The sequence below is a fragment of the Argiope bruennichi genome, chromosome 7 (assembly GCF_947563725.1).
Source record: "Argiope bruennichi chromosome 7, qqArgBrue1.1, whole genome shotgun sequence".
NCBI classification, from domain to species: domain Eukaryota; kingdom Metazoa; phylum Arthropoda; class Arachnida; order Araneae; family Araneidae; genus Argiope; species Argiope bruennichi.
Genome location: NC_079157.1, coordinates 10141396 through 10167145, shown reverse-complemented (window position 1 = coordinate 10167145; position 25750 = coordinate 10141396). Strand labels below are relative to the sequence as shown.

The 25750-nt window shown below is 28.6% G+C and overlaps 2 protein-coding genes across 7 annotated transcripts in view; one reads left to right on the top strand and one right to left on the bottom strand.

Annotated features, from left to right (window-relative positions):
• The window catches only part of LOC129975070 (DDB1- and CUL4-associated factor 6-like), a 43841-nt gene extending 38200 nt beyond the window's left edge, over positions 1–5641 (top strand). For 3 of the 4 annotated variants that reach the window (XM_056087957.1, XM_056087959.1, XM_056087956.1), the window contains exons 17-18: positions 663–768; positions 4823–5641. In XM_056087957.1, coding sequence (XP_055943932.1) covers positions 663–768; positions 4823–4893 — 177 coding nt within the window. In that variant the 3' untranslated portion in view covers positions 4894–5641. Of the gene's footprint in view, positions 1–662; positions 769–2253; positions 2386–4822 lie in introns of those variants that run through there. The other variant, XM_056087958.1, reaches the window with a different exon arrangement.
• A 150-nt stretch (positions 5642–5791) lies between these two features.
• LOC129975072 (SET domain-containing protein 4-like) lies at positions 5792–25541 on the bottom strand. Of its 3 annotated transcripts, XM_056087963.1 has the most exons (8): positions 25197–25541; positions 22125–22251; positions 20573–21002; positions 15741–15915; positions 10341–10431; positions 7318–7398; positions 6922–6989; positions 5792–5916 (listed from the first exon to the last, which is right to left on the bottom strand). In XM_056087963.1, exons 1-7 carry the CDS (start codon positions 25366–25368, stop codon positions 6947–6949), a joined length of 1119 nt encoding a protein of 372 aa, XP_055943938.1. In that variant the 5' UTR covers positions 25369–25541; the 3' UTR covers positions 5792–5916; positions 6922–6946. The 3 variants fall into 3 exon arrangements, 1 of the variants encoding a protein (XP_055943938.1); XR_008785006.1 differs by lacking the exons at positions 6922–6989; positions 10341–10431 and having other exon boundaries at positions 5852–5916; XR_008785007.1 differs by lacking the exons at positions 5792–5916; positions 10341–10431 and having other exon boundaries at positions 6923–6989.
• Between the last annotated feature and the right edge of the window lie 209 nt (positions 25542–25750).

Here is a 25750-nt window from a genome sequence, read left to right as displayed (position 1 = left end):
GCAGTATTTAAATGTTGTTAAATGTTTTATTTCTGCTTTTTAAGTGTAACAAAGTTTATTTTTACATTATAAAACTTGTTTTATGTTAATAAAATTTGCTGTGATTTACAATTGCAGTTGCTGAGCCCAGTATGAGCGTTTGTATAATAAAGGATTAATAATTATCATCACTCGTAAAACTAAAAATTTTTTATGTTAATGAAATTATTATGATTCTGATTTCTAAAAGATTGTCATAATACATTACAAATTTTAAAATCGGAACAAATAAAGGGTCTGTGACTGCAAATTTTAATAATTGCCTATATTTGATAAAATACCAATTTGGGATCCAAAAGTTCTAATGGGAAACAAAATTGTATTGAAAAATTGTAATTTATTAAGATTTCCTTTAAAAGGCCCATCATAAACCAGTGTATTTAATTAAATAAAAACAAGCAATTTAATTTTGTTATTCTTTTACAATATTTCCCCAAATACATCCACAGCTTATTTATGCAGGTTTGTTTGCTTTATACACTGATAAATTAAAAAAGAAAACAAAACAATATGCTGATTTCAAGTTATAATTTTTAATGATTAGTTATAAATTATTATTATTAAAATATATAGTTTTTTTTTTCTATGGTTTAGAATATGAAATTCTAAAACTTATTTTTCAGCTCATCAGACGCAATGAAATAATGCTGGAGGAGACAAAAGATACCATTACTGTTCCGGCATCATTTATGTTTCGAATGTTTACTTCACTTAATTACATGCGAACAGGTTAGTAGATTTAAATTTTAAAAAAATTATGTGAAAATGTGCATGTTAATTTGATAACTTGTTAATATCAAGATTTTTAATTACTTTTCTATATAAATGGTTCAATAATAAAAATTGTGCATTTATAACACATTTATGTCCCAACGCTTCTAATATTTTTAATTACTTTTCTATATAAATGGTTCAATAATAAAAATTGTGCATTTATAACACATTTATATCCCAGCGCTTCTAATAAAGTTATGTTTATGATTTTTTTGCATATAATGTGAATGTTATTTTATTCCTTTTGTTTGTATTATATGTTAAGTTTGGAATCAATGTGAAATATTTTTTAAATACCCTAAAATGATCTGAATATACCATTGTTTTAGAAGAGTATTTCGAAAATTTAAAACAATTCTAGTATGCATGTGTCTTCTAATCTGTATTTATTCTAATTAGATGTTTAGAATTTTTATTCATTTATTTTCATGTTATTCAAATGCAGGTAATAGTTACAATGTACTGCATTACTATAGTCATAAATATTTATGTATGTTCACAGTATCTAATAGTGGCTGGAAGCTGATAAGAATCAATTAATGTCATCGTGTCCTAGATTTCTGGATGTCTTTATCTTTCATAAGACTTTTAAATCAAATACAGCAATTAGAAATTTATTATATGAATGGTATTATGACTGTTTTGGCCCATGATAGCTCAGTTTTTTAGAAAACTCAATCACATATAAATCAAACATGAACTCTTGGATTGCATTACCATTGCTTTATTTTCAACACTCCACACTCTCGGGAACACACACACTGAAGGGTTATATCATTTGGCCACTTGATGGTGCTACAAAATTTGTAGGCGGAGCATTTTGCTGACTTATTAGCGCTAACAATGACAGAATGTTAATTAATCATTACATTAATTTAATCATTTTAATCGTATAGCATTAATTTAATGGAGCAATATTTATTCATAATAAGAATTTACATGGAAATTTTGTGCCCAAAAATCCTTTCTTTGTGTCTAAAATCCAAGTTAATAAAAATTTAAAAAATATTACATTGAATAGTTGGACCATTTTTTTTTCTTTTAGTAATACATCATCTTCAAATCTGTTTAATACACATTGTCAATACGATGTTTATACACAGCATTAAGTGTATGTTTTAACATACTTCAGGATTTATTGTAATACTTGAAGGATTATTCTATGATGATGCATCTTAGATATAGTGATGAGAATCATCTAATTTGATATGGTAATTCTTGCTTCTCCTATAGATATAATAATGGTGATATTTTCTTAGTAGCAAACCTATTGTTAGTGACAGAATATACCTCATTTAGGGTAGGGAACTGCATGAGAATATTTATAGTGAGGTAAATTTTGCTCAGATCACAGCACCCATATAATTATAGATGGCAACTGATCATTCAATTTATTCAGGTGCAAATGCAGAATATGAAATTCTGTGTGTTTATTTGAAGGGTTAAAGAACAGCAATGATTTGCATTGAAGCATTTTACTGATCCAGCTGAATTTGCTCAACAAAGAAAAATATGGATACAACAATTTCCTGAAAATCATCCTTTAATTAAAAAAATGAAATTAAAGTGAGCTATAGTTTTTTTAATGCTGACTCTGTTTAATAATGTAAAGATATAAATTAATTTTTAATAAAATTTAAAAATAATAACCTGTTTTCTTTGCTGTCAAAATTAATTGAAAGTATATGCATATGTTTTTATGTATACACGTGTATTGGGTTGGCAACTAAGTCATTGCGGATATTGTCAGGATAGTTTAAGCAGACTCTTTAGTTTTGTCAACTTGTTGAAAGCACCTAATTTATACTGTTTTCTTATTGTTTGGACTTTCACCTTTAATTTAGGAAAAAATATTGTATCGATTAGTTATTTAGTTTCCAGTTTAAAGTTATTTATTTAAATTATTATTCCTGTTTAGTTATTTTTTTTTATCCCAGTTTAAAGGTAAAAGAGCAAGATGCGCATTTCAGACATATTTTATTGTATTTTTTCCGAAAAGGTAATAAGCCATCGCAAGCACATAAGAAGTTATGTGCCGTATATTGGAATGAAGCCTTGAAAGAAGTGAGGCAGTGTCAAAATTGGTTTGCCAAATTTCGTACCGGTGATTTTCCACTGAAAAAGGAGTGTCGATCTGATCGGCCAGTTGAAATTATTGAGACCCATATCAAGCCTATTATCGATTCATATCATAGCACAGCACGTGAGATTGCAGAAAGGCTCGATGTATTGCATACATGCATTAAAAAAATATTAAAACAGCTTGTTCTGACACAGTAGTATCTGTGATAAGCGTCTGAAATGCAACGAATTTTATTGAATTTTAACAACTAATTACTGGTGACAAAAAGTGGATATAACAAGGTACATCAGAAAAGATCATGGATCGAAGATGAACCAGCTGAGACGATATAAAAAGCTAAGATTCATAAAAAAAAACCAAAAAAAAAACCATTAATCTGGTGGGATTATAAAGGAATTTTGCACTTCGAACTTTTATTGAGAAACCAAACAATTAATTCAAACGTTACATTCAACAACTCATCAACTGAGCGACGCAGTTCAAGAAAAGGTAGAATTGGCAAATCTGAAAGATGTTGTTTTCCAGTATGATAATACAAAGCCCCACATATCTTTGGTCACTCGCTAAAAATTATTGGAACTATGCTGGGATGTGTTGTCACATCTACCATATAGCCCTGACCTTGTTCTTTCAGATTACCATTTATTTCGTTCCATGCAGAATCCTTAAATGATAAAATTTTTAATGACACTCATGATGTAAAATCGCATTTAATTCGGGTGTTTTTTTTTTTTTTTTGTGCAAAAATCGGAAGTTTTATGAACATGAAATTATGACACTGCCTGACAGGTGGTAAAAGTTCATTGACAAAGGTGGACAATGTCTAACTGAGTAAAGTTTTATTTTTAAGCAAAAATTTTGAATTTTCCTTCTTATTTAAAATCCACAATCACTTAGTTGCCAACCCAATACATCCTATCAATATTTTGAATTTTAAAAAATTCGTTAGAATTTCATGCTTTAATAATTATCAAGATTTTAAAAGCCCAATTTTGTCACTCTTACATAACAGTAGATACAATAATTAAAATATGAATAAATCACTCGCATATTATGACATTTTGAGTATGAAGATTAAAATAGTTGCTTAAATGATGAGCAGTTTGTATATGGGGGAGACTGAAACAAACTCTAATCATTCTGTAGTATTAAGATTATTTTAGATATTATCTAGTTTTCCATTAAAATACCCCCCCCCCTAAAAAACCCAAATATTTATATGACTTTTTTATTAATATTAGGATAAAATAATGAATAAAAGTTAAATTATTTGAATAAATATGTAGTTTTTGAAGAAGCATATTTTAATTTAAATTTTAGCATTTATTTACAAAAACTAGGATTGTTCTTAAAAAAAATGTTGTAGTTTTTCATTTTTCTTTGTAACATTACATGTATAACATATCTTAGAGTGCAACTAAATATTGTCCAAGAATTGTATTCAAAAATAAAATTTTTGCATGTAATATGAAATTATCTGTCTAATTTTAGAATTTTTTCAACAATATTTACATTTAAACCATCATAAATCCCTTTTTAAAGCATTCAACTTCAAATCCATTGCTCATTACATCCTGCATAGCATAGCAACCATTAATTATAAATTTCATTAAGATACCTTGATTATTTTTTTGAGATAAGATGATATTCATATAGTATAAAATTATGAAAAAACTCATTCTTTAGAAAATGCATATAAAGTTTATAAATGCTTATAAATAAGCATCACTTATGTGTCAATAGTTTGCTATAACATGAATTCTAATTGTCATAGAGGCAAAAACATACTTATTTTTTAAAACTTTAAAAAATAAAAAAATAAAAATAAAATTTCATCATGTTTTTAACCTAATCTTAATTGCCACACTCCTTATGTTTTATTTATTTTTTGTTGTCCAGTGTTTCTCATGAAAGCTTTCTTTATAGGGCGTGCTTATAGATGGAACCGGGCAGCCCGTGAAATGCGCTCTGCAAATTCAGATTCTAATCGTCGATAACATAGTTGAAGTCTATGAGAGAGTTTCAAGTGTGCATTTCTTTTGTTAGTTTATTATTTTTTGTTTTGTAAAGAGGGCTTTATTTGGGTAATTAAGCTATGTTTGTTTGTGCAAGATATTCATGTGTATGAGAGGGCATATTTAAACTATTTTCGTTTCATGACTGTTACATATTATTTAAATATATGTAGTGTTGTATGTTCAAGTGTTTGTAGTATCGTAAATACTGCATTATCAAGATGTACTTTTCTGGATATGCAGTTTGGTTTGAAAAACAAAGTGTCCTGTTTAAGGGTAGTTCAGTATCAAAGTATTATAACTATGTTAATAATTATTATATTTTTCGTAGAGAAATCTTTGCTGATATGTCAATATACTTCTTTTGAAAAACAAAATGTGAAAAATTTTACTGTTCAGTGATCACCAAGTAGTGTTCAAAAATATGTTATTAAGCCATAATTTATTTGTTGTTGAGTTTTCTGTTGATTGTTAAAATTCTAGTTAATTTTTGCCGATCATTTAAAAAAAAATGGTTATTGGCTAGGGCTTCGATAAGATACTGAAAAATTCTAAACTTAATATGAATTATTTATAAAGATCTTCCTTAAAAATGTGTATTTATTTTTATGAAAAGAGTTTCCCCATTTATTATTTTTGTTGTTAAATTCAATGTTTTAGTTTATTCTTTAGTTTGTGATGTGTAATATGTTGTAATTATTTAATAAAAGTATAAACATTTTTATCTGTATTTCAGTACTGTTGTTTTAAAATGTTTCGTATAAAATAATTTTTCACACATACATATGCATAAACAATAATTATCTCATAGCTTTTATTAAAATATCTTTAGTTATAGTAAGAAGTTGTAAAATTTGCTGTTGAAGATCAGAATATTCAACGGTAAAGTTTGATTTATATGACAGCTCTTTAAGTTTTGTTCTAAAGAGATCTGTGCATATTTTGTTGAAATTGTCATTGTCTAATTCAGGCTGTAAGAAACTATCAATATTCAGCTTTTGGAATCTGTAAGAAGAAAAGGAAAATATTATTGACATTAAAACCTTTTTCCTTTCCCATTCTAAAACAAATTACATTCTGATGTAAGCTTCTGTAGCTAATAGAAATTTTGTATAATTATTTCAATCTACATATTTAAAAGACAAAGAAAACAAATGTCCCAGTTACCTTGCCCCAACCATTTGTGTCATTTACGTTTCATATGGCATCAAGGGTCACCTGCTTTCCTCCACTTTTAATTTTTAAGAGAAATAAATAAATAAAGAACCTCTCTGTAGAGGGATGGAGTGGGGGGGAGAAACCAATGACAGAATTCTCCAAATCAATGAAAACTAATTTCAACTCTAAAGCAACTTTACAAATTTTTCCATTTTCTTGAAAATTTTGATAAAATGGAGTTATTAAAGTTGATTGATATGACTAAATTAATCCTATTAATTCTAGCCATCTTCATTGACTACAATAAGGATATTGTAAATATGTCGACTGTTTTTGATAAAGTACATTATGTAAATGAAAATACTAATATAAATTATAATTGTTTAACCCTTTAAAAGACCATTTTTTTTTCTAGTCATATTATGTTAAAATATTTTTAGGCTTGAAATTAGAATAAGAAAAGGAATTCGGGAAAAGGGAAGAACTGAAGTATCTAAGTTTCTGTCTTTGTAAAAAAAAAATTGTCAGAACTTATGCCAACATACATAATTTCATGCAAAGATTGATAAATTTAGTGGGAAGCATACTTCCCACGGCCCTAGAAAGGGTTAATAATGAAAGAGCATTCTGACTGTGCTTGCAAATTGGTGAAATCGGTCCGATGGTTGGCTCTAATTTATCTCAACATATCACTCAAAAATAGAGATGGGCAAATGGCTCTTCATTGCATATTTAGTAGTCATGAACTTTCATATGAAATAAAAATTAGTACACAAGATATTTGATAAAATCACCCAGTTACAATCACTAAATAAAACCTATTGTTTATAGTTTAATACAGGAAAGTAATACTTTTAGGAATTTTCTTGAAAATGCACTAGTAGAGACCAGGGGATCTTTGATGATTATCGGGTGACATTCTAAAATAAAAATTGACCAAATCAGTACAATGGTTATGGAAGGGGGATTGGTTCTTTGGCCTTTTTTTTTAAAATGTAAGATTTTGGATGAAAAGTTGCTTATTGAAGGTATTAGTTGAATATATTGAAATTTGAAGACACTTTTAGTATTTTAAGCAATTAATTTATTCTTAATTGAAAAGCTTTTTTTTATATATAAGTAAACAGGATATAATCTAATATTCCTTATCATGAGACATAAATTATATCATATATTTCACTGTTTATTTGTTTTAAAATGAGAAAATATAATCATTTTATTTATTGAATAATAATGATTGATAATTACTTGACTTGGCAATCTGTTGTTAAAATTTTTAGAATGATTTTCAAATTCCAGCTTAAGCCATCACATGAGCACATTAAACTTCTGTAATTGAAAAAAAAATATTTTAATAATAGATAATTAAGTGCAAATTATAAAGCATTTCTTTATACAAAAAAAAAAAACTTATGTTTATACAGAAATTTTAAAATTTTATTATAAAAATCAAATAAACTTTATAAAGAAAATCTATACTTATAATAAACCTCGATGTGTGTGTTGGCGCTCTACAGGCCAGACCGTTCGACCTACAGCTACCAAATTTGGCACATGCATACCTTAGAGGTCGGGAATGTGCACCTGGGGCCCCTTTTTTTGAATTTTTAATTAGAATTTTAATTATTAATTAAAAACTAACTTTCCCTCCAAAAAAATTTTCATTTCACCACCGCCAAATGAGTAAGGCTTCATCCCCCCCCCCACGCTAAACAGGCTAGCTTAACATATTTTCGGCCGAATATTTAAAACGATTCTGTTTATTTTCTTAGTGTTTGATGCATTAAAAACTAAACATTCTTAATTAATCGATCTGCTCATGATAAATCTGAGAAAATTTTGTTGAAAACTTCTTGAGATATTACATAAATTAAAAAAGATATTCTTTAGTGCCCATAAAGTTTAAACGCTGAGTGACTCTATTTTCAGTAATCAGATTATAAAAAAATGCTTTGTTTCAGTAAAAAATATTATTATAGTAATTGCAGATTAATTCTTTCCACTTTAATTTAAAGCATAAATTCTACGAGAGCTAACAGAAAATTAGAGAGATACATATCACGTTATGACTGAAGGCCTTTATAATATTATGAGTGAATTATATGACTATCAAAATTTGAAATTTTAGAATATTTTGATAAAGAATCTATTAAAGTAGAGATTACATAAAATATTTAATTATTAAAATTTTAACGAGCATTAAGATTGGCGAACCGGCTGGTCGTCTTATAATAAAGATACATTAATATTAATCATGAATTTGTGTATCTCGGGCTCTTTTTTGTTGAACTTTTTAACATGACCTAAATGTGAAGTTTGTTTTCAAGAAGTAGATACTGTAGCACAGAGCTTCTATGTTTTAGTGTCTTTTCTTCGGAATTAATATATATATAGGATGATCAATAAAGGCCTTTAAATTCAAAAACGGCATCTCATATGTAACATGTAAAGTAACGTGTACCTACAGCAAAGTGACTATACTGAATTTATTAAGGCAAATTACAGCGTCCTCTGGCCCCGAAATAAGAAAATTACAATATATATATGTAATGATATTTTAAACTTTAATTTCAATTTAATTAATTTTCAAGATTTTATCTTAATTTAGCCCATAGTAATATTATTCTAAATTATTCTCTTATTTCGTGATCCAATTCCACTGTCCCTACTTAATTAATTCAAGAGAAGCTTTGTTAAACTGCTGAATCAGCTAAAACTAACTTTCCCACACTACGCGTGAAGAGATATAATACCGCTGATCAGGCAAATTCTTTTTTAAAATCTCCCTGTGTTTCCCCTACCTTGTCCACCCGTGTAATGAAAATCCCTATCGAAATCTCATAATACATTAGCACTGTAAAGAAATATTTTCCCTATCAAAATCATAGGTTATATAAGACCAGGGATAAAATGTCCAAGAGCTCTTCCCTCATTCCTTTTCTGTGTGCTCATCGCTTGTACATATGCTTGCTTCTTCAAAATGAAATAAAACGACGTCACAAAAATTAAAAGTATCTTCACTGTCTTCAAACTGCATCATGCTTCACAACAAATAATGTTACATATTAAAAAGCCGACAGGCTGCGAATTTGTTACATATATATATATTAAAATGGAATACACGATCGCAAATTTCAAGTTATGTGAGAACATTATTATATTTTAAGGCATTATTTGTGTTAATTAAGTCATTAACCAGTTTAAACCGGTTTGAAACAATTACGAGATTTCTCTATCCCCCCCTCTCTTTCTATATATATAATGATAATTTTTTTAAACTTTCATTTTCAATTTTTCTAGCTGGCAAATAAAGTTTTGGAGCTCGTTTTGAGATGAAATAACATCTATGATGTCATAGTTCAACTTTTTTAAAACGCATCTCTGTCAAAGAAGCATACGTAATAATAAAGCAATACTGGTAAAAGCAGGTAAAAAAATAGATGCAAATTGCGATTTATGCTTTATTTATTGTCTACGCGATTTCGAGCTTCAAAATTCCCTAACCAAAACAACATCATGTTCTCACATGATAATAACTAAAAAATAAAGGAAATCGGACAAAAAAAATCATTAAAAAATGTACTCTCTACCATAATAAAAAGACAGGAAAAAGTTTCATGGAGTTATCTGTAAAATTATCAGATATATTTTCAATTAAATTATGAGCTTTCCTTGACTTGAAATAGAGTTGGTCTAAAGTTGGAAAATGTATTTTTCAGATTTATTTATTTATTTTTACTTTGTTGCTTAAATTTCACTTCGCTGTTAAAAGATTGACCGTCTTTTAACGGCGTCGTAAGTATGCATATGCAATAATCCCCGAATGTAATGACTCAAATAAAATGTTTTGTGATTTCAGTTGTATTTCTGTGACAAACTTTAGTTTTAGTCGGTCAGAAAAAAGGCATCCAAAATGCATATTCGGTTTTCTTGTCCTTATCTAACCTTCTAACCGCATGCCAGCAATTAGCCGTAAAAAAAAAGAAAAATCGTCAAAGATCACAAGTTATTACGCTTTTCCCTAACAATGTTTTGCCAATGGCATGCGGCTAGTAATAGACAAGTACATTAATTAGAGTAAACAGAAAAGTTTCGGGTGGACTACTCCCGCTGAATTATATTTGCATTTGAGTATACATCAATAAATATTATTCAAAATTTTTTAAAGCTTTGATTTTTTTTACAGCTTTTATTCTTTCAAACGTTTTTAAAATTTAGTTTTTTAGAAATTACTAATTACAAAAATAAAAAAAAAGCATTTAATATCTTACTTGTTAAGGTTATTCTGTAAAATAAACTGCAATTTGGTATTAAGAGAGTGCGAGGAAAACTGGCAATTTTTGTAAGCAGCAATTATATCGTCTGCAAAAAAAAAAAAAAAAGAATATATTATAATAATTGAAACTAAACTTTGAGTTTGATTTTTTTTTCATTCAATGCCCAATAAATTCTATATGTAATAATAATAATATCGACTGGAAAAAAGGTATATATTAATATATTATAATAAATTAAAAATAAACTTTGCGAATGATTTTTATGGCTTTGATTTTTTTTTCATTCATGGCCCAATAAATTCTATATGTAATAATATCGTTTGCAAAAAAGAAAAAAAGAAAAAGCATATTATAATAAAATTGAAAATAGAGATTGATTTTTTTTTTCGATCTAATAAATTCTATATGTAATGGGGAGATCGAAACATGATGGATGTTTGTACATATAATTTGAACTCTATACAGTTCTCTAATACATAAACACCATGCATGTTTTATTAAGAATTTAAATAAAGGCTAATGGATATTAAAAAAGAAAAAAAAAAAAGGAGGTGGGTTTGGAGGTATGTTCTTAAATTGAATTTTAGTGAGGTACAGTAAAGTCAAAAAAAGGAGTACTTCTTATTTCTATTAGAATAATATGTTTTGGGAATTTTTAAAAATGTCTTGCATATATAAAAATGGATTAAAGTAGCTAGTACTTAAAATCTTTTTATCTTAGATCCAACAAGATAAAAAATTTTATATTTTGAAGAGGGCGAGAGATGAACTAAATGGAGACAATAAATTCAATTTTCAATTTTTTTAAAAATCAGTTCTTTTTCTTATTATTTAAATTCAAAGATAAACTTACTTTAACATCTGAATCGTGCAGGCTCTTGAATTTCCCCCCTCTTTCAAAATCTAATTATCATAACGTTAACTGTCTGACAGATAGTTCATAAGCCTTAAAGAAATACAAAGTTAGCTCTTTGACGGAAAAATGGCTGTTTCAAATGTATAAAACTTAGATGTATCTTTGTTACTGCCTTTCTACATGTTCGCACACAAAGTATAGAAAAAGAAAGTATGGTAGTTGGCGAAAAATTCGAACTCGAGATTTTGACAGACCTACCTGAATCCAAAAGACACATTTTAGGAATTATTTCTGCTTGTTGGTCTGTGAGCACAATCATTCAAAAACACTGAATTAGACGGATGAAATTTGGTATGCGGTTTTAACACCAAATTTGCAGATTTCTACAAATCAGGATATGTCTGTTTGTTTGGCTGTTCCAAATTATAAGTCAACATGATAATTACAAAAAGATAACAGATTTAGCATCGAAAGTGTAGATATTTGACAGATTTGGATAGGAATTCATCGTCTGCCTGTCTGCATTTTCAGAAGCATGTAAATGTAATAATGCAAAAACGCAATGATCTAAATATATGAAATTTGGTATGTGATTTTGTGATTAAAATTGCAACTCTATGTCAAATTATAATTTCAATCTGTCGGAATGAAGAAGTTCAAAATATACATTCCGTGTCCTGATGTTTGAGCATTAAAAAGCTATCGCTAAACAAATTTCCAAATATCGCACTCATGTAACTGATATTCTCCAATGGCAAGGGGTTAATAATACTCAACTACATTTAATAGCGATAATACAAGAAAATTTCGGGTAGAACACTACTGCTTGTTGTTTTAAGAATCTCAACAGAGACCATACCACATGGTTAGGGATTGCAATACCGGTATACTGAATACCGGTATTTTGAGCCATTTGTACAATTTTGTAATACCGGTATTCACAAGTTTAAATACCGGTTTTTCGGTATTTACTAGAAATTTTTTAAATTGTCTCCACTATATGTACAGGGATCGCCAACATAGCAAAATAGTATACGTTTTTGTTTTTATGTCTCCCTAACGGGCGAAATTAATTAGACTGTGAATACAAAGTTGCATTGTACAATCAAGGGAAGTGATAAAATACTTTGTGACAACGGATTGTAAAACCTTCCGCGCTTTTGAGCATGCGTTAGGACGGATGGGTTTAATTTGAGAAAATAGGGGTGAGAGGAAAGATGAAAGGAGTAGATGTTTACATTTAACAATGAAGACTCGCGGTTTTATGAGACGTAAACATTACAGATAATTAGTAATATAGAAAGTCGTACGATATTTACATAATTATAATGATTTTAATGAAAATGAAAAAGAAGAAAAGAGACTAACCAATTTAAATCTGATCAAGTTTATAGTAAATTTTCTTAAATTTTTTTATCCACAATCAGAAAAATTCGGTACAGTTATCGAAGATTATGACGACACTAATGTCGATAGTGAAAATGAATTGTCTCTTGAACAAAAATTAGAATTAGCGATAGATAAAAAAAATTTCAACAAAGCAAAATACAGAAATCAGCTATATTCAAAACCATCCGACGAGAAATCGATTTATTTGAAGATGAGGGATTTATAGATAAATAATTGGAAAAAGCATTGCTAACAGACCACCAACTAGCGTAGATCCCGAAAGAGAGTTTTCGACAGCTGGTCATTTTTACATAAAATTACGTTCCAGGCTTAATGAAAAAATTTGTAATAGTAACATAGACTGAATAGTGATATTTACACTTTTTTCTGATTTAAATAAATAAGATTTTTCTTTATTTTTTTGTGATTCTTTATAAACCGTTATAATTTATAAGTTATTTTTTGTGATATTTACACTCTCTAATAAAACTGGCAAATAAAACAAAGAAACACCTGTGTTTTCTCTCTTTTTTGTTTCTAAAATTTCTAATACCGGTATTAAGATCTAAAAAATACCGAATACCGGTATTGAACTTTTGGTCCGATATTGCAATCCCTACACATGGTTATTGATCATGAAATCACAATATTCTAAAAAATTGCTGTTAAAATGAAAATTATTGTCAATTGTAAAAGACATTTTTTTTAAATAAAAATTCTTTTACTTATTTACCATGATTGTATTTGGCAAATTTTAATTATCCATTATTTTTGGTTCATAAAAAATAAAAAGGCTGACGTAATTATATGATTACCAATAAATTTGGAACAAGTGCATAAATAGTCGAGGTTTCCATGGCACAGAAACTCTTTCACACTTGCCACTTGTAGGGGAGGGTTGGTTTGGTTTGGTTTAGTAATATTAACGTCCCGCTTTAAAGCAACACTAGGCCAATTTTAGGACGGACCTTGTAACTTTGAACCGCGGTCAGATGACGAAGACGACACCTGAGCTGGCACCCCCCTCTCCACACCACACCAGCGGGAGGACGTTTGATCATGACGGATTTAACGTGCAACAGACCCCCTTACACGACGGTTCTTCGGTGGAATCGGGTCACGAACCTGAAACCCTCCGGTTCCGAAGCCGAGACCTTACCACCAGGCCACCGCTGCCCCATTGTAGGGGAGGGAGGTATAGTTTAAGATATTTTGCCTTCGATAAGCAAATGAATGAGAAAGCTGCTCATAGAAGAGATGGTAGATAAATAAATTTTTTTCCTTGTCTTTATATGAATCAATATTTCAACACCTGTTTCTCATTGTGCTGATCAAAATAAAGGAAATTTAATAAGTAACAATGATCTGAATTTTTTTATCTTCTGCCAGTATTTTTTATTTTTTTATTTTCTAGTATATTTAATATAGAGAAAGTACAATAATCGCCAAAAAATTCGAACTCGAGATTTTGACGAATCTCGACGATTTGGACCTCGCTGAGTTCGGAAAACACATTTTTGGAAAATGTCCGTTTGTTTGCGCCAAAGATGATTCAAAAACGCGTTGAGCTAGATGGACGATATTTGGTAGTATGTGGCAACACCAAATTTCTAGTTTCTATCAAATTTTGAGCAAAATTAGTTTATACGAAGTCTGTCTGTCCGGCTATTCAAGTTAACATGATAATTACAAGGCAAAGAGAGCTAGATGGATAAAATTCGATACTCATATTTAACATCTACAGTGTAGATATTTAACAAATTTTGAGCTAAATCATACAAGGGGTAGACCGTCTGTCGGTCTGTGCGTTCTGAAACACGTAAACGTGACAACTCAAAAACGCAACGTATTTAAATATATTGCATTTGGCATGGGATTTTGTAGCTACAAGTGTATGTGTGAATCAAATTTTTATCTTCAGTCGAATGGGGAAGAAACGCTCTAAAACACACATTCGATTTTCGGATACTTTGAACTGCATAGCAGGGATTAAATGCGAAAAAACTCGCGAAGGATCACACGATAGAATAAGTGAAAATGCTACATTCACGCCAAAGGTTAATATTTCGTGACTATTGTATTCTTAAGGCATTTTCTGGAATAACATCTTTACTAAAAAGTATGCGAGAAAGTTTGGGGGAGACCATTTCCGCTGGTACTTCGATTTAATTGGCAATTATTTTTTCTTTTGTAAGCATGTGATACTTTTTATTGGAACTCAGACTGGTCAATTATGCAATAATATTGTAAGGTAACGGACTGAATGGCTCAGTGGTAGAATGCTATGAACTGAAAGCGGCAGTTCGCAAGTTCGTATCTGACTGCAGGCAAGTTGCCTAAAAATTGTTTTGTTATTGATTTACTTCCTATTATTTCTCGTTTGTCCTAGAATGCTCTTATAATTTCTGCATCTTTCTAAATCTGGAAGATTCTTTCGTCCTGTGGATATAAACAGATGTAAGGTTTAGTTCCTTAACATATTGACTGCCGCATGACGCGCCAGTGCGTTACAGATAATATGTAATTGTACAAACCATCTATGTTATTAGATGAACCCTTCTCAACTACAGTCAGGAGATAGCAAAGAAGGGGCCATCTAACTAGATAGAAGACCCGAATATTGGGTGCGAGTCGTGGCAGCGAAAGTGTTAAATAAAGTCTCGAGCTGAGATTAGCGAGTGTTATCTTTGACTCTAGTTAACACAAGGTTTATCTACATGACAGTATCTTAGGTGTTTATTATTTTAGATTTTACATAAAATGAAATGTATTACAAAAGGAAATTGCAATTTAGAAAGGAACTATTGAAAAATATATAAAATATTGTCGCAAAAGGAAGATCTGCACATAGTCAACGTGGCTCAGATGTAAAGCATGCACTTGCAAAGCACAAGGTCAAGGGTTCGAAACCAAGCCAAGTCACATTAATTTAAAGGTTGAACTTTAATTTGAATTTCTTATTATTCATTTGTTAATGTTCTAGAGGCTTCTAGAACTTTCTATAATCTTTATAATTCTAGATTATTCCGTAAAGATATGCGGAATGGAGTCCGCATATCTTTATGTTACGAGTTAAAGCTCATAAACTTGATATAGTGTTACTATTCTTTTCATCTTCGTGACAATATTAAAATAGAACTTGTACTTACCCATTGTAAAAGGTATATTGTCGTTGTAATTATATGGCACAACAAAACCATATTCAAGGAGTAGCATACGATTGTCATGTGAGCCATAATTTATAAAAACTTGAGAATATTTTTTGAAATCACATAAGCTTATTATTTCATAATGTTTGCTATCTTGATTAAAGCCAGCCTGGACCTAAGAATATTGAAAATAATAACAATTATGACAATGAAATTATATTATAAGTAATTAGAAACGTATGCATACATTAATAAGGATCAACAATAATAGTTTCATTATACTATAACTCAAACTGTTTGACTCAAAAAGTTGTGGAAAAGAAGATTCTTAAATAAATAATGAATACTAATATGCGTAGCAGATTAATTCTTCTGGTGATAGCCAGCAGCTAAAGGGCAGAGTTCTAAGTTCGCAGAGAGGAGAGAGGGACGTCCGCCGAGAAGGGTGGGACCAGAGTTCGAGAAGAGATGATCCTCTGAAAAAGGCCGAAACTGGAATTCTTGTGTAGAAGAATTCATCTGCAAATGCCCAGTGTACCACGCGTAGGTGGGAAAGATTCTTTGAGCAACATCAACCGTCCACCTTCACGTAATATAAATTCCTTCTTCGTCATTGAATTCTCATTTGTAAAAATCATCATAATCATTCTTTATTAATCAAGAAATAAAGCGATTAAGCTAGTCCAAGTGGACACAGAAAAAGAAATTTTTAGAGAGCATGTTGGCAATAATTAAATTAAAAAAAAAAGTGGGATTTGGGATTAGGAAATAAGAGACAATTTTAGAATAAAGTAGCATGGACTAATTTAAGATGAAAAACAGGAAACTAATTAGGATTTAAATTAAATTAAAAATTCTTGTGTAGAAGAATTCATCTGCAAATGCCCAGTGTACCACGCGTAGGTGGGAAAGATTCTTTGAGCAACATCAACCGTCCACCTTCACGTAATATAAATTCCTTCTTCGTCATTGAATTCTCATTTGTAAAAATCATCATAATCATTCTTTATTAATCAAGAAATAAAGCGATTAAGCTAGTCCAAGTGGACACAGAAAAAGAAATTTTTAGAGAGCATGTTGGCAATAATTAAATTAAAAAAAAAAAAGTGGGATTTGGGATTAGGAAATAAGAGACAATTTTAGAATAAAGTAGTATGAACTAATTTAAGATGAAAAACAGGAAACTAATTAGGATTTAAATTAAATTAAAAATTCTTGTGTAGAAGAATTCATCTGCAAATGCCCAATGTACCACGCGTAGGTGGAAAAGATTCTTTGAGCAACATCAACCGTCCACCTTCACGTAATATAAATTCCTTCTTCGTCATTGAATTCTCATTTGTAAAAATCATCATAATCATTCTTTATTAATCAAGAAATAAAGCGATCAAGCTAGTCCAAGTGGACACAGAAAAAGAAATTTTTAGAGAGCATGTTGGCAATAATTAAATTTAAAAAAAAAAAAAAAAAAGGTGGGATTTGGGATTAGGAAATAAAAGACAATTTTAGAATAAAGTAGCATGGACTAATTTAAGATGAAAAACAGGAAACTAATTAGGATTTAAATTAAATTAAGAAATACCATTATATATAATGTTTTTTTTTATTATTAAAATCAACTTTACCAAAAGATATCGACCAACAATTAAGAATTTTAATTCATCTTCTTAGATAAAATGCAAAATATCAATAAACTTTGCAAAAATGAAGTTAAGTGGTATCTGCATCACAACAGTTTTTAAGTACCACTCGTCATATTTGACTTTAAAATTAAGAAATTTATATATATATATATATATATATATCAAAATGCCGCTCCTTCTTTCCCCAAAACACTATAAAGAATATCTATATTTCTTCTTTCAGTTTCTACGTTGCGGTTGTTAGCTTGCTACTTGTGGATATTTACAGCATCTGAGTTTAATCGCCAAGCAAACAAGAAATATCGCCAAGATGGTTGTATTATGTATAATGGAGCTTGAGTATCTTGGTGTAATCTAAAACTCGCCAAATTAATTGGAGGTCGTAAATATCTACAAGTACTCTTTGCTCTTTAAGGATAGAGGGCCCAATGAGTTAAATAGTTCCTAAATAATGTAATTACATGTTCTAATTATTACATGTTATTTACATCATCACATTACATTATCCGTCAGGGTTGTATTAAGTCTTCTAGGGCCCCTTATATAATGCAAATCCCAAATATTTTTCTTTAATTTAAATTTAAATTTTATTTATGCAGTTTTAAGCAATAAATTTTAACAAACTGAAAATGCTTAACTGCAGATCACTTTTTACTTTTTCGTATACGTAGTACAGAGAAAGTATAGTAATCATCGAAAAAAATTCGAACTCGAAATTTTTGATGAATCTCCATGTTTTAGACCTCTCTAAGTTCGAAAAACACATTTTTAGAAAATATCCGTCTGTCTGCCTGTGATAAAAACTCACTAATGCTTTGAGCTAGACGAATGACATTTGGTATACGATCTTTATACCAAATATTCAGATTTCTATCACATGCTGAGCAAAATTTGCTAAGAGGAAGTTAGGTTATTTGAATGTAAGATCACATGATGGCTACAAAACAAAGATGGCTAGATAGATAAAATGCGGTACAAATATTTAACCTATAATGCAGACACCTATGAAATTTTGAGCAAATCCTATGAGGAGTTGACCATCTTTTGGTTTTAGAAGCCTATAAAAGCGATAAAACAAAAAAGCAACGACTTAAACATATAAAATGTGGTGCGGAATCTTTTGTCTACAAGTGTAGATTCACACAAATTTTTGTCTCAATCGATTGGGAGAAACGCATCTAAAATGCAGATTCGATTTTAGGATGTTCTTAATCGCACGGCAGGGAATAATCGCTAAATAACTCAACAAGGATGACACGATAGATTCAATAAAAATGCTAAATTCATGCCAATTAATATTTCGTAACTATTGTATGCCAATTCCATGCAAGACGTTCTTTGGGATAACACCTTTGTAAGAGAAATGCGAGAAAGTTTTGGTGAGACCACTCCTGTTGGCTTAAAAAGTTGCTTTTGATATATCGCGTATAGAAAAATTGTACAGCTGCAATTTAAAAATAATTCTAAACAAAATAGCAAAAGTCAAAACCTTTCTTAATACAATCTGAATAATATTGAATAAAAGGAAAGAATATATATATAAATTATTCTATGTATTGCTTTTTTAGAATTATAAAACAACATATTATAAAACTTGTAAATAATAAATAATTAGGAATGTTCCTAGAATAATACTTCAATTGTTAATAATTAAATGTAAATAAAACAACTAATTACATAATTTTTTAACCACCACAGCAATATTAAAAATTAACAACAGCGAAAAAAAAATGTTCGAGAACTCTATGCAACCGCATATTTTGACTATTTAATAAGCTTGCTCTGTTATTCATCGTTAGCTGCAGTATCGGGGCTACGCCTCCTTTTTTTGTTGTATTTAGTTGCAAGAAAAAAAAAAGCAAAATATATATATTTTTTTTATGTCTAACCGTTTTTTAAATTCTTTTATTCAATTTTTAAGGGTTTTCAGAACCTTAATCCTAATTAATAATGATTATTATTCTAAAGCTCTGGGATAAACGAAATATTTTTGTTCCGCCATTTCGCACATAATAATGCAATCAAAACTAACACATCTATTTAAAAAAAATCTTATTTAGTGAACTGAAGCTAAAAAAATAGATGATATGCCTACTGGATGCATTTCAAGTTTTAAAAGTGCTAAAACATGAATTTTTTTTAAAATATAAGATTAAAAAATTACAAAAAATTTTAAAAACGGCGTTTTAATTGCTGCACTTGTAGTTTAAAAGTTTTGTTTTTACTCTACATATTAAAAGTAAAAATAAAATTATCTGAAGAAAAAAATGTAACATAAACATAGAATTTTTTATATTATTTTTGAAAAAATGATTAAAAACCCAAAGAAAAATACTACGGCAATAAAGCTGATTACTATAAAACTACTTTTTTAAATTTTAAGGCCATGTAAAAATAACGTTTGAGCGGTAATTTATTCAGAAACTATGATAGAAAAAAAATGGGTGTGTGTGGGTGGGTGGGGGGTAAATCCTCTTTACCCCTCCGTCTCCATTAGGTTCACCTTTTTAGATGCTAATTTTATTTGAATCCTTCAAGGAGTGGAATTTTGTTTCAAACAAACAAACGGAAACTCAATTATATATATATAGTTGACAAAATTGAAAACTTCATTATAGTTTCATAAATAAGTATTAAAACAGCATCTCTTTGTATTTATTTATTTTAATCTTACAATTTCACGATTTGTTTCTTTCTTTCTTTTTCTTTTGTTATTAATTTATAGCTGATCCAGAATAAAGAATGAAAAAAAAATAATTTTGATTTTTAAATTTTTAATTAAGATAAAAAAAATTAGTAATTTCTTTAACTAAAATTTACATGAAACAAAACAAAACAAAAAAAAAATCTTGCTATTATTTTTATTGACTATACTCAAATTCAAAATTAATTAGAAAAAAAAATCCCATTATCTAGGTTATTCATATGCATTGCAGTACAATTGACTTATATAAAATTAATGTCCATGTATTTGTGTGAACCATATACAATTCCACATCCTTGGATGGCTTTGAATGAAATTTGGTGCATATGTTCCTTAGGACTTGGAAGGATTAACTCTGCTATTAGAAGCTTCCTGTAAAATGTGGCACATAGGATCTTAAATTATCACAACTCTAATTAATATTTTTGGCACAACAAAATAGATTTTGATGCTCACCTTTACATTAATGAGTGAAAAATATTTACCTGTACATCAGTGTTGTGATTTAATAAATCCAAAAATGGTGCCAAAGCAAGATGAAACAAACAGGACTTTCCTGCACAGTCATTCTTAAAGCATTCAATGAAAACACATCTGGTATTGACAGTGCACCAAGCCCATTTAAACACATCAAAATTCACTTGTCCATGGGTGAAAGGAAATGAATGTTCTAAATGATTTAAAATCAGATTTAACTGATCGTATGAATCTTTTACTGTCTTTATTTGCTGTAAAGTTTGTTCATAAATGAGAGGAGGCACCACAGATAAGCACTGGGGTCCATAAAATGCTGGAATATTATATGACATTGGTACTGATTCAATGTAATGATACCAGATTGATGCTTTCCCTTTCGCTCTTTCAAACATTAGAAACACACTTAAGATCTGATGGCCTGATGCATTTGGACAGTACCTAGAAAATGCAAATTATGTTTTATGATATAACCATTATAAGAATAAAGAAAATTCCTTAAAAAGTTAAATATACTTCAAAAACTGTGAATATTTTTTCGTTTTATTCCGAAATATTTTAATTTAGAATAATAAAGGCAATTTGAACAATTTTTAAGAGCATAAAGTCATGAATAAAATGGAAGTAGGGGATAATTAAATGAAACAATTTAGTAATTACATACCCATGATTAACTGCCAATAAAATAATCACAGATGATTTATTTATAGCAACCAACGATTATTCGCCAAAGACATCATGTTAATCTTTTAACTATGTTCACTAATAACATGCGGTTAAGCCAAAAGTTCTGCAAGGGCATGGAGTTTAAACAATAACAGTTAAAAATCCAGTACTTTCATGTTATTATACTTTAAAATGTACTAGCGTAAACATGCAAATGACATACAAATCTAAAAAATTATTGTAATTTATACTGTTACAAGCAACAAATGCATTATGAAAAAGTTTCTTCAGCGCAATTCTATTCATAGACAATTCTTTTAAAGCCTTTTTTTTTTTTTTTTTAATATTTATTTATTTCACTTGCATAGCTAGATAATATGGGGCCTTGGAAAACAGAAAATTATTCATTACTTCACTGTTACTTGCATATTAACTGCATGCCGATGATTAATTGTGAAAAAATAAGTTTTGATAGAAGATCTAAAACTATTGAGAATATCTGTAATAATAAAGATATTTCTCTAAAAAATGTGACAGCAGTGATAATCAATATTTAAATTTCTCTTTTTATTAATATATGTATTTTTAATATACATTTTTTTCTTTATTTCTGCTATGAATACAATGGCAGTTTAGAATTATTATTATATATAACCATCTGTATATCTTGCAATGAAACAAAAATGACAGAAAAATGCATTTAGAAATAAATAAAATAAAATGTTAAAGTCAGTTTGAATAATATAGATAAGTGATAAAGAATAATAATATAGACAAGATAAAGAATTTAATTTTTTTAGGTACTGAATACCAAACTTTCCAGCATTTTATGTTAAGCAAAAATAATGTAAACAGGCAAACAAACAAACAAACAAAAAAATAAATGAAAAAACTTACAGTTTAAAAAATTCTCCAAGTTCTGATTTTAAAACTAATTCAGATGTTATCAGCAAGTTTTGAGGAATAGAAATTATAATATCACCAGAACATATTTTTTCTTCTGTCATTAAACCTCTACCAGTATCTGCAAAATATAATAGAACGTAAACAATAATATTTGTAAATAAAAAAATAAATATTATAATTAAACAAAGATTGTTGTTTTCCTTAAGCAACTTTACATAAATCATGCTTCAGCAAATTCTTTTATTTGCTTTTCATATGATTTAGTTACAAAAATTAAGGAACAAATGATGAAATAGACCATAATAGTTTGAAATAAAACATATAAAATGCATAGCAAAGGCAATTCATAATTTCTAGAAAGGTTGAATTGTGCATATTTTCTATAAAAATTTATCTGATTACACTTATAACATGTTTCAAGAAATATTTTTCAATAAATTGTGAATTGTAATACTTTATGATTACTGGTGATTGTTTACTTGTGTGGTTTTTTTTCCTCACATGTTAAAGTAGGACTAGATTTTAAAACATGCATTTTGGTCATGCATAAATTTTTTTAAACTTACCAATTTCAAAAGAGCCCAAAGACTCAAGGATTTCTTGAAATTTCTTAGCAAATCAATTATGGGATTCCAGTTAGATTGATTATAGCCATGCACACAAACCTTTTCAAATTTAAGTCAAATATTGTTTAAATTTGTTTATTAATTTTTAATAAAATTAATTAAAAATTAATAATTGCTGAGTTATATTTCTTGTTTAAAATTGACCTGATATAAATATTATTGACTAATAGTTAAATAATTAGAAATTAATTAAAAAAATTATGTCAAAGTTATCACAATGAAGTGTAAGATAAGTTACAGTTATAATATACTAATGGCTACATTACATGAGCTGCCTCTCATAGAGATAATAGATGGTTACACCAAGGCTTCCTTGTAGCATTTTCTTCATGTTTATCATATATATGATTTCAAATTGTCCTGCAGTAATCACCAGAGGACAATAACCTGAGGAATTTTGGCAACACTCATTATAAAAATTTTTTCTCATTTTCTGGACTGTAAAAATGTAAGTACTGCTCCTTAGGACTATCCTTAATGGGCTGATTGAATGTTACATTTCGTTACACACACTTGAATCACCCTCCTAAAGAGCATATAGGATGAAACAGCAGCTAAAATATAAATTAAATCAACAATCCTGATGAAAGAAATTTTCATTACACTTCTATTGTGGCCTCAATTGTGCTTGAAATGTTAAATATACTTTATCGCTAACAGGCAAACATATAGCAGGAATCATGTCTATACTTTAGATAAGAAGATTAAGTAAGTTATTTGTAGGATATTAAAGTATAGGGCATCAAACATGATCTAAATTGATGACTAAATCAGCAAATATGATTTTGTCTACACATTCTCCAGAAAATAAATTGTTAAACTTTGCAAATGTAATAGTAATAGTACACAAACATTCAAATCATATGATTCTATCGTACCTGTCTGAGCATGTCATCCATGCAAAATTTGATTATATGCTCTCATGATAATTGCATTTTTTTGATTACTAATACCTTATAAATATTTTTTTGATTGTAGCAAAAAAAAAAAAAAAAAAAGCATATAATGTGCAAGGAATGATAAAAATAATATTATATCAATTTCAGTTGCTTTTTATGGAGATCGAATAGTGTATGGAAACTATGGAATTTGTATAATTGTTTGTAATTTGCAAACATGATTCCTATGATCAAAGTGTATTAGCTAGCTATAATTCTTTACTGCAAAAATAAAATTTTACTTCTACACTTACAGCTTATTTTAAAGACCAAAATGTGAGAATTTAAGTCTAAATATTAAATTATAAATTGGAATAATATAATTTGTATTAAATAATTTGAATTCACTCAGATGCTTTTAGTAATCAATACAATTTGCATCAAAAGAGACAATATAAATATATATATTTTTTAAAAATAAAAAATTTGCAAATTATTCATTTAAAAATCCAGAAACGATGATTGCTATTTATAATACTGTTAAAAAAAAAAAAGATGATTTTTAATTATTTTGAAATATTTATAAAAATATATTCAAAAAAATTTGAAATATTAATAAAATGTAAAATGACATTATATTTTTAGGACACTCTGTTCTTATTAAGACAGCAATAACTTGTTATAGATGGTGGCTGACTTTCAATCTCAGAAAGATGAATTGTTAAGAGAGAGAAAAACATAGAACGTAAAATATATTTTAGAGAAATGATGAAATAATACAGCTAGAAAAATAAGATAATATTTCACTAAATACATTTTTTAACCTTACTCCTTATTATTGATAAATATTGTGCAATAGACAAATTTAGTGTTATGAAGGAGCAAAATGCAGTTAGATCTGCAAATACTGATTAACATTCACCTCGTAACTTCTAAAGAAGATTGATCTGATATTATACAGTTTTGATTTCACATCCACTAACATGTCAAAGTCAAGTTTTATCTAATACACACCTTTAGGAAGTAAAACTTGCATTTTAAAAAGTAAGGTTACTAATTGTGGGACATTTTTGACTTATATCATATAATAGGCAAGTAATATTTCATGCCAACGCTTACGTTTGGTAATCACTACTTTCAAGGAAATGAGGAAGTTTCATTTTTCAACAGCTTAACAATCAATATATATTAAAAAATTTCAAAACTTCATATTTGTAAAATAAATGAAAAAGGGATTTATAAGAATTTCCTTCTTGTAGTTTTTTGGGTCTGTTGGTTATAAGACGACCAAAAAGCGTCAAGAAAAATTTCACCTATTTGGTTGCTTTCAATTATGCATGTGATTTATATATATATATGCATTTGAGTATATTTTTATAATTTGACGAAATATTTTCTTGACGCTTTTTTATTGCCATTGAAAAAGAATTATATCCTTTTATTTTTACTATATTTGTAAAAAACATAATAAATTATAAGTGAATGCTAACTTATTTGATGTTTCTAGCTTTACATTTTCAAATGTTAAATATAAGAATCATGTAATTATAAAGACATACCAGGGAAATTTTTGGGTCTTAGTTTTTTCTTAGATTTATAGCCGTTTTCTGCCATCCATTTGCACAAAGAATTGAACTTTTGAGTAGCTGAATTATCATTTTCAGATGTAGTAGCAATGTCATGTTTCTTCTTTCTTCTAGCACGAAAGGTTCTTCCCAGAAGTTTTGCCATTTTCAAAAAGAGATTAAGCCGAAATTAATATATTATTAATTTCATTTACAAATATAATCCATGCATACTCAGAAATAACAAAAACGATCAGTATTATAAATCTTATTTATTTCAAAGGGACGTGCAATATATTTTCCGGATCAACAAACACCTAAGCACATGTTCATGTTTATATTTACATTTTCTACTGATGACAGTAGAAGTGATATTGATCAATTATTAATTATGTTTTACATTTTAACTTCTTTCTAAAAATATTAAAATTTCTGAAAGAGACCATAATAAGAAATATCAAAAAATTCAATGATAAATAACCATTTGATAAATTTCAACATTTACAGGCACTTTGATAATATAGAGATGTTAAGATTTTCTTTAACCA